Source organism: Panicum virgatum, chromosome 4K, assembly GCF_016808335.1.
Source record: "Panicum virgatum strain AP13 chromosome 4K, P.virgatum_v5, whole genome shotgun sequence".
Taxonomy (NCBI): domain Eukaryota; kingdom Viridiplantae; phylum Streptophyta; class Magnoliopsida; order Poales; family Poaceae; genus Panicum; species Panicum virgatum.
The window spans coordinates 32,471,864-32,481,223 of record NC_053139.1 but is presented as its reverse complement, the minus strand read 5'-3'; the positions used below and the strand labels follow the sequence as shown (position 1 = coordinate 32,481,223).

The 9,360-nt window shown below is 46.4% G+C and overlaps 2 protein-coding genes across 2 annotated transcripts; both read right to left on the bottom strand.

Moving 5' to 3' along the window:
• Positions 1-292: 292 nt before the first annotated feature.
• LOC120702140 (UDP-glycosyltransferase 83A1-like) lies at positions 293-2,751 on the bottom strand. The gene is made up of 4 exons (XM_039985898.1): positions 2,692-2,751; positions 1,569-2,088; positions 746-1,063; positions 293-438 (listed from the first exon to the last, which is right to left on the bottom strand). Exons 1-4 carry the CDS (start codon positions 2,749-2,751, stop codon positions 293-295), a joined length of 1,044 nt encoding a protein of 347 aa, XP_039841832.1.
• Positions 2,752-3,592: 841 nt separating this feature from the next.
• On the bottom strand, positions 3,593-5,624 carry LOC120703678 (gibberellin 3-beta-dioxygenase 1-like). Its single transcript, XM_039987827.1, has 3 exons — positions 5,128-5,624; positions 4,722-5,046; positions 3,593-4,648 (listed from the first exon to the last, which is right to left on the bottom strand). The coding sequence occupies exons 1-3, from the start codon at positions 5,517-5,519 to the stop codon at positions 4,373-4,375; spliced, it is 993 nt and encodes a 330-aa protein (XP_039843761.1). The 5' UTR covers positions 5,520-5,624; the 3' UTR covers positions 3,593-4,372.
• Between the last annotated feature and the right edge of the window lie 3,736 nt (positions 5,625-9,360).

The following is a 9,360-nucleotide window of genomic DNA, read 5'->3' as shown; positions in this document are numbered from 1 at the left end:
TGGACTGGTCCCAGCCTCCCTCCACGCCGCACACACCACACCCGACCCCGCCACCACCGGCTCCCTGCTCGGCCCCTCGCTATCCGCTCCGGCGGCGCCCGGAGCCTAGCGGCAGCTCCTGCTCCGGTGCTCCCCATCCACTCCGCCGCCGACCCCCTACCCCCTACATCCATTCGTCTAGCCCCCAGCCCATCAGCTGCGCAACCGGCCGGCCAAGGCCACTCTGCCACGGGCTGTCGCCGTCGATAGGCCACCATCCCTGCCTCCCAGGCTAGGGCCAGCTGCTGGTGATTTAGGTTGATGGTAGGTCGCAAACTATGGCGGAATCCTCTAGAAAGCCGAGGCATGGCATGGTAAATTGGCAGGCTGGAAACCCTCCTGGACTTGGCTGCACCGTCTGCGTGCTGCTGCTTCTGCTACCTACACGAGGGGAGGAGCCTGCAGCCGGAAACTGAAAAGGCATGATAAGCTCGAGCGAGCGTGCCTGCTGCAAGCTGACTCATGTGTACTGATCCTTACCTTACTGGTAGCTAGGATCATGCATCGTGCATGTGCAGAACAACAACTGAATATGGTGAATCTATTGTGTTGAGTTCAACGTTTGAAGTGGTTACATGCATTGATGATCCTGCTTTTAAATACCACTTCCCGACCGTTATGGACATGCCTCCGATCGAATTGTTTTGATTTCGATTTCTCATGTATCCGATTTCGTTTTCCCGACCGAGCTCTTCCGTTCCCGTACCTATGTCGGGCCATGGGAGGCAGGTTTCCTCTTGGGCCCCGAAATGGCCACCGGTAGGTGTGGACCTGGGCGCCTCTAGCGGGCCGATGGGAAGAGCTAGTATGGGCAGGAGGGCCAGCGCCCCGGACTCGATCTCCTGGAACGTGTTGCAAACAATGGTCTCGGTGAGCCTCAATGTTGGGATGGTCTTGATCACGCTCTGTATCATGGCGATGCGTGACTCAGGGACCCTACCGAGGCTGAACCTGGGAAGCTCGGCGGCGCCAATGGCTGGCATCTTCGGGCTCAGCTGGATCTTCTCATTCCCTCTCGCATTCCCTGGAAATGTAAACCATGTCCTCTCCATCTTCACAACTTGATTTTTTCTAAACTAAAGACGATGCACGGCACTTACAAGTTAAAATTGAATTGTTCTACTAGAGTGTTCCACTGGGTGTCTCAATCGGCCATAGCCTTTTATAATTATAGGGTGAGAAGGTATGTACCCATTAGAAGTTGAAACCCTTACAAATCCCGTGTTAAAATACAACCCCAAACTCGGATTGGGGTTTTCGGACCAGTCTGTCTAGTCTGACTGAGGTGCAAATCTTCCTAGAGCCATAACTTCTTCATTTAGACACCAAATTAGACATTCTATATATACATTTCGATCGTATCAACAAGATCTATGCAATGGTGCAATCCAATTGCCAATTTCACAATGTTACCCAGACCGATCTGACTGGTTTACATAATCAGTCTGACCGAATTGTCCAGATTGTCTAGCAACCCTTGAATTGTGTCAATTTTGGGTGTCAGGTATTATTTTTTGGTTTGTTCTTACCTATTTCGCCGATGATGCCATCCTCTACCATCTTGGGAATGTACACCCGCAGCATGAAGATGGCTGCCGAGAAAGTGGAGAATAGGGCGACGCGCACGCCAACCGTGGGGACCAGATCACGAACAAAGCTCAAGGACACTTCGTCCACCATCCACCTGATCTTCCTGGACCTGATCGTCTCCTCGAGGGTGCCGAGCATCATCGCCGGCAAGCCTTCCAGCAGCTTGATGATGTTTGTGCAGTCGTCGTCGGGACCCATGCTGTCCGGGAAGGAGACCAGCTTGATCCCGCCTGTAGGCGGGGCTGTCGCTCCCGCCTCTCCTCTTGCCAAGGCCACGAGGATGCGGGCATGGTTGTAATCCGTATTCACGAAGGCAACCTCGAAGCCATGCTCCACGAGGCAGTGGGATAGCTCCAACAGCGGCATGACATGGCCCTGTGCGGGTAAGGGCAGAACCATGACACGAGATCGAGGAGGTGATGCGGAAGCGGCAACGGAGGCTAGCTGCTGCAGATGCGGCTAGCGGCATGTTTTGCTGCGTCAGATCAGAGTGGCATACGGTTACTGGCTTCAGGGCCTGCACCGACTCTACTCCTTGTGGATCGAGAGGTGCTTGGCTAGGACCCAAGTGGCTTATGGAATATGAAGGCGAACTCATCGACCCAAATGCGTCATGCCTTGTGTTAGGAATAATGGTACTAACGCTACTTGACTTGGCCACTCATCGGATCCATTAACTTGCTCAACGGTATACTCCGTCCGTCCTGAAATGTTGTAGCGCATTCTAAGGTTTAAAATTTGTACTCAAATGTAAGGTATTTTGGCATCTTTTGGACAAAATTCTTGGTCAGCCTTATCTCTATGTTTCCCAACGCACCAGACCTCGCAATGTCTTTTTCTCTGTTGCCTTTTTTTTTTCCCCGTCGCACCGCTCCCCCTCTCTCTCCCCTGAGCTCCATCCCAATCTTCCCCAATATTCTTGGCGCCTCCCTCCATCGAGCTCCTTCCCTCCCCCTCCCCCCGTTCTGCTGCACCCGTCCCTCTCCATCCCAGCGAGATGAGCAGGCCCAGCTACCGGCCAGAGGTGCGGATGGGGCGGAGGACACGGAGCGAGAACTCAACCTCTGACGACGATAAGTACCCACGAACGGAGCAAGCATTGCGGCCGTGGCCAGTGTTCATCGCGGCCCCAGTCGTTCCCAGTCCATTGGGCTGGTCATCGAGGGAGTCACACTGGGGCTACCGAAGCTGGGCCTGGCATGCGACGGCCGCCTACGAAGCCGCTCCTCGAGGTCGGCGGCACGTGGCCTCTAGCTCCGCCTCCTTCTCCCGCAGCGCGCACGCCGCAGTGGCGCGCACCAACGCCTGGCGTTGGTGCTTCCGCGCCTGCTCCAGCCCCGCGCGTAGCCGTTCGCACGGAGCCAGCATCATACTCGTTGGTGTGATCCTCGTAGGCGTGGTTGAGGGAGAGCGAGCGAGGGCTAGTGAGACCCACTGCATGGAGCGGGACGGCACGGAGGCTGAAGCACCCCTTGCCACGGCGGCCGCAACCCATCCAAATGTGCCACCGCTGCCTCCCACCAGGTCTGACGGGGCGGCGGCGCTAGCGCCACGCGGAACGCGTGGAGGGGCGTGCTGTGCTTGCCTGCTTGGCGTGGAAGCGTAGGCAGCGGCCCAACATGGTGGCAGCCCGCAGGCGAAGTCACCGCGGCGGCTCGCAGAGGCAAGCCCAACCTTTCTTCGCTTTGTTTTTTTGTGTGACTGCCTACCTTCCACCGATTGAATCAGATAAATATTACTGAATATTAATGAGGGGTACAGTCATCTTTTCTATATCTCTTTAATCTGTTGGAAAAATCATAGAATGTTCTACATTTCAGTATAGAGGGAGTATGCCGCTATCTAAAAGAGTAAAGGTCACGCCAAACTGTAATGTGGCACATTCATGTTGGCATGTTGCAGTAGCGTGGCTCTTGTAATGAAGAATCAAATGAAAAGGAAATATTGTTGAAAATCAAGCATATTGTGAAGAAAAATATATAGAAACCAGTGTTCATACATTGATCAAGAATGTTTTCTAATTATGGCTTGGCACGATGAATAGTTATTTGTCTAAAGGATCAAAGGTTAATGATTTCAAAGCAAGACAAAAAAATAAAGATATGAGAATGAAAAGTGGAATTCATTGTTGACGTGGAAGGCTTAACTCATTGAGGTGAAGGTAAATGGTGAAGAAACCAACCGAGATGACTAGTATGAGCTACTAAAAAAACTTTGGTCAACCGATGGCTTATCATGTGCTAATTGCTAGGGTGAAGTGGCTAGTATCTGTAGGAATTTTCGAAGTATCATATCTAAACCCTTTTGAGAGAAGCAATGTAATGCATCAACTACTTTTTGAAGTGAATTAAGGTTCCATGGACAGATTTGCAAATGTGATCGGAATTCTAAGTCACTAGCTCAAGTATGGATTTCCTTAAGAGAATATGTGCAATGTTGAAATCCCAAGTTTGCTAAAGTCAAATTATGGCAAAGCTGAAGTGTTTCAGAGCTCAAATGGTTGAATAGTGATTTATATTTAATCTTGAGTATATGTATGTTGTACTATCAAGAGGGATGCAATATTGGTTGATTGATAATACTCAAAGTGCTCATAGGCTACCCCAGTGAGGACCCCCTGTAACCTAACTCATAGCTATTTGTTTTATCAAGAAGTGGAGCTCTTTAACTTGGGGTTTGGGTTCTTCTAGCCCGGTCAGGGTCTTACGGCTAGTTGGTTCAAACGGACGGTTTGAGGGAGTGTTCATTCCTTGGACCCATCTTTCTCCACACCGCAGAAAGCCTTCAGTGGATTGTGCTCTCGCTGTTTGCGCCCTTCCTCGGAGAAGCGGAACGCCCTATACTCCTCGTGCCTGCAGGGGTTGTACATCAGGGGGTGGTCCTCGTCGACGAGCTCGTCCATGGCGCGCAGCATGGGGTCGCCCTTGCGACGCCGGCTGAGCAGCACCGAGAAGCGCTCCCGGCCGCTCGGTGCTCTCACGCGGTGCACGCACGCTGGCACCCTCCCGTTCGTGACAAGCTGCGGCGTGAGTACGTAGTTAGAGAGACCAACATATGAAGATGGTAGTGTAGTTTGGTCGTCTCGAGTTCACCATTAACTGGTCGCCACCAATAAAGATGAGGGTGCCCGGCTCGGGAGGCACGGCGATCCACTGTCCACCATTGACCTGCACCTCGAGGCCCCCCACCTCGTGCTGCGCGATCACCGTGGTCATGTGATCGTCAGAGTGTGCCCCCAGGGAGATGCTGGTCTCCTTGTCTGGTGGCGTCCCATAGAGCACCATCCGGACGGTATGGGACTGCGAGGAGAGCTGCCAGGCAATGCTCTCCTCACGGACCCCCAGGCCCTCTAGGGTCATCCTCTCCACCGTCTGTGCCAGTTCCAGCACCTTCTTGGCAAATGACATAATCGTGTAGCTGAAAGAGGTGATGAACACTGGATCAGTCGTGAGGAAGTAGCCAGCCAGAGAATTGATGGTATCGATCCATATATCTCACCAGAAACCTGGGTTGCCCTGTGGCCAGAGGTGGCCGGCGAAGTCTCGGATGTTGCCGGGTTCGGCGGGGTTCAGGACGGGGGCGCTCTCCAAGACCTCACTCGGGATCTGCCCGTCATAGCCTCTATGCGGGCCGTTCGTGAAGACACCGCTGCGTTTCTTGGTGTCGAACGGGAGCGCGAAGAGCTCCGGCAAGGCACGGCCGAACAGGGCATGCCGGAGCTCCGCGTCGAGTGCGTCGTGCACGACCACCACGTAGCCGTGAGCCGCCATGGACGCGGTCACCGCGGCCCTGGCCTCCGCCCACGCCATCGTGTTGGACTGCAGCCCGCGAAGGTCCACCTTGGCGATCTTCATAAGCTGTGTTGTCGCGCAGTCGTCGCCGGAGCCCATGTTCCTGCTGGATTCCTTTTAACTGGATCTACTTTCGCTTGGTATGCTATGTTAATATTTGGCAAGGTAGTTCTTGCTCTGTGTGGCACGAAGCCGTTGGGTTTTATATCCGGACGAGGAAATTAAATCGCGTTTTGTTGTTTATTCCGGGCACCCCAGGTCGTGATCCATCCAACAAACCATTTAAGTATGTACAGTTAGAGTGCAAGGCAGGACATGCTAATTATTAGGTAACACTGGACATCACTGACTCAAGCGAGCAGGGCTAGTTTACAGACATCATCATTTCTGGTAGTGGTATGCTTTTAGCACCATGTGTCATGGGAAGTGACTGATGCTGTCCTTTCATTACAAGACCTCAATCAAGAATTGAAAGCTTACAATATCATAATGTGGCGTAGAAATTACGTGATGCTTTTAGGCACCTTTATTTTTCAATATTCACAGTGGGTGCCTAAAAGTGCATTTGTCCCTTTAGTGAGTTTTGGTGGGTGCCTAAAAGTGCAATTATCCCTTTAATGAGTTTCTAGAACTGAAAGCTTACAATATACTCCCTCCATAGCTTTATCATAAATCAAACTTCTCTAGATTTGACTAAATTTACTGAAAATGTACAAACATCTACAGTATCAAACTACTTTCATTAGATACACAATGTATAATGGTTGTGCATTATTGGATACACAAGATGACGGAGAGAATGAGAAGATAAGGTTGGGATGAGAGAGGAGTGGGGGGCTGCAGTGGGTGGGATGACTTTTCAGGCTGTGTTTAGTTCCCGAAGAAGTTTGGGTTTTGGTACTGTAGCACATTTTGTTGTTGTTTGACAATTAATGTCCAATCATAGACTAATTAGGCTTAAATAATTCATCTCATCCTAATCAGTTAAACTGTGTAATTAGTTATTTTTTTAAATACATTAATACTCCGTGTATGTGCCCGAAGATTCGATGTGATGGGTACTGTAGAAATTTTTTTGCCAACTAAACATGGCCTCAATGTTTGGGGCACGCCATTGGTCGAGAGCAAAGGGTTCGGATCGATGATGGGGCAGTCACCGGATTGAACGGTATGGGGTATTTTAGAGGCGGGTGAGCATTTTAGGAGCGGGTCACCCTCTAACCCGCTCCTACAAATAGATTTCTAGGGGCAGGTGTTGCCCCACCAGCTCCTATAAATAATTTCTTTATTCTAAATTTTTGTTCAAATTAAAATATATAGTAAAACATATTAAAAAGTGAAATATTTGCCATAAGCCTATTGTGACATGTAGAACTTTACAAAAATAAAAAAATCAGATTTCAACGTATATAATGCCTAAGAGTGTAAAACCATAATGTATAAACTCACTCACTCTACTACCTTGTACAACTCAAGACTTATTTTGTGCTTTCCATACTCATAATCATTATATACACCGAAATATATTTTTGATATTTTTTTCTTATTCAATAGATCAAAACAGGCCTATGGTAAAATTTTCACTTTTTATTATGTGTTTCGCTATTTTCTCGACTTAAATGAATTTTTTTATAAGAAGTTGGAAAATCATTTGTAGAGGCGGGTGGGGGCATCACCCGCCCCTACAAATACATTTTTAGGGGGCGGGTGGACCCATCTTTAGGTACGTGTGAGGGGGTGATCCGCCCCTAAATATGCATTTTCAGTGGCGGGTCGGTTGCTACAGTAACTCAACTCCATTTGTAGCAATGGGTCAAATTTTGATCCGTCCCTAAAAAAAATCGAGGCGTTTCTACAAATCATTTTTGTAGTAGTGAGAATTCATTTTGCATCACACCTTTACGTGTATTTGATATATATTTAATTGAATCATTTATCTGTGAATTGGTATTCTGATCTCTTCTATCATACATGAATACATGGTGACAAATATCATGGGTAGTATTTTTATACAAACAATAATATCAACAATATATTAATAATGATAGAAATAGTAATTTAGAATTTTATATTGGTGCACTTTAGTATTTTATTATAATTATATAATTCATATTTAGATGTAGGGGTTACTTTAACTTTTAATAATAACATAATTGGATAATTTTTATACAAATTTAGGGGGTTATTTGCATTAATTTATAATGGTATAGGTGGTTAATTTACCAAAAAATTAGGTTGTAACTTCAAAAAAATTTATAATGGCAGAGATGTGTAATTTAGATACATGTATTGAGGTTACTTTGGTCTATTTTTATAATAGCAAATGTTTGTAATTTATTAGGACTGATAACAGATCCACTAACTATTATGATTAGAGTTGTCGATTTGATGGCTAGATATTTATTATTTTTATGAGAATTTTTAGGATTTCTCTGTATTTGTGTCCACCTAGGATCCTCGGTGGCTTCACGTGGATTCTTAGAAGGAGCCTCCAATTAATAATAGTAAGATATGAAAATAAGGCTTATAGCTAATAATTATACTTAACTCTATCTCATGCTCTCTTTCATCTATTAAATATTCTGACACATGCTCTAAAATATATATTATTATTATCTAGTTGCAATGGATCTCGCTTTCCATCGCACGTGTATATGTGTTTGATATATGTTAATTGAAGTATTTGTTTGTGAATTGATATTCTTATCTCTTCCATCATACATCAATACATGGTGACACTTATTGTGGGTAGCACTTTTATATAAACAATAACATGAATAATATATTAGCAATGATATTTTATATTGGTGCACTCTAATATTTTGTTGTACATATATAATTTAAATTCAGATTTAGGAGTTGTTTTAACTTTTTACAATAACATAACTGGATATTTTATATGAAAATTTATGGGATTATTTATATTATTTTATAATAGCATAGGTGGGTATTTTACACGAATATTAGGGGTTACTTTACTTTTTTATAATGGCAGAGGTGGGTAATTTAGATACTTGTTCAGGGGCTTATTTTAGTCTATTTTCATAATGGTACATGTGGGTGTTGACAACTATTATTTCACATTCTAGCCGTCAACTTGTGACACACACACCATTGGAGCTCATTCTCTCTTTACTTTCTAGAGTAGGTTAGTAGTTTGGGAGTTAGAGTCGAGTCGAGCTTGCCTAGGATTCCGGAGTTGTCGAAAGTCTGGTATAGCTCTTGTATCTTTCTTTTGACTTTATCAATATAAGTTATCTTCTCTATTTTTCTGAGTCAGCTTTACTTCTGTAGACTTTTATTTTCTCAAGTCTGAGTGTTCAGCTTGAGCGCAGAAGTTTTACCTTTAGCTTAGGCTAAGTTATCTCCCTAGTGTTCGGGATCTTATCTTACGAGTTTTCTCGACCGGACTAGAGTAACTCAAGTTAGTTCTGTAGGTTGAGGGGGATTTCTCTCAAAGGCCTCGAGAGAAATCCTAGCACCGAGTGCAGACATGGTGTCTGAGCTTAGTGTTAGCTAGAAAGTGTGTTCTACCCCACGGAACCGTTGTGGTAGGCGGTAGGTGGTGACAGCCCTGTCCTTCCCTTGTAGTCCACCACGTTCGGGTGTTTTCATAGCAGTAGTGCCGACTGCCGTTGGACTCTCTTCTCATCCCATTCTGAGTCCTTCCCTAAGGCCGCCGAAGTAAGCGCTGGTTTCCCGAAGATTAGTTAGGTGTTTAGTCTGATCTAGAGATGCTAGCTCGATAGCTCAGAAGTATTTCAGGTATCTTATCTCGCTCGTTGTCCTCCCAGCTACTATCTCTCTAAGGAGTTGAGCCTCTGTGTGTCATTCGGTCATAGACTGGCCATTTATCTTACCAATATCTGGCTTACCCCCATCTAGTTAGCCGGTTGATCAAGCTAGTATAAGTTATCACTTGGTTTATGATAATCTTTAC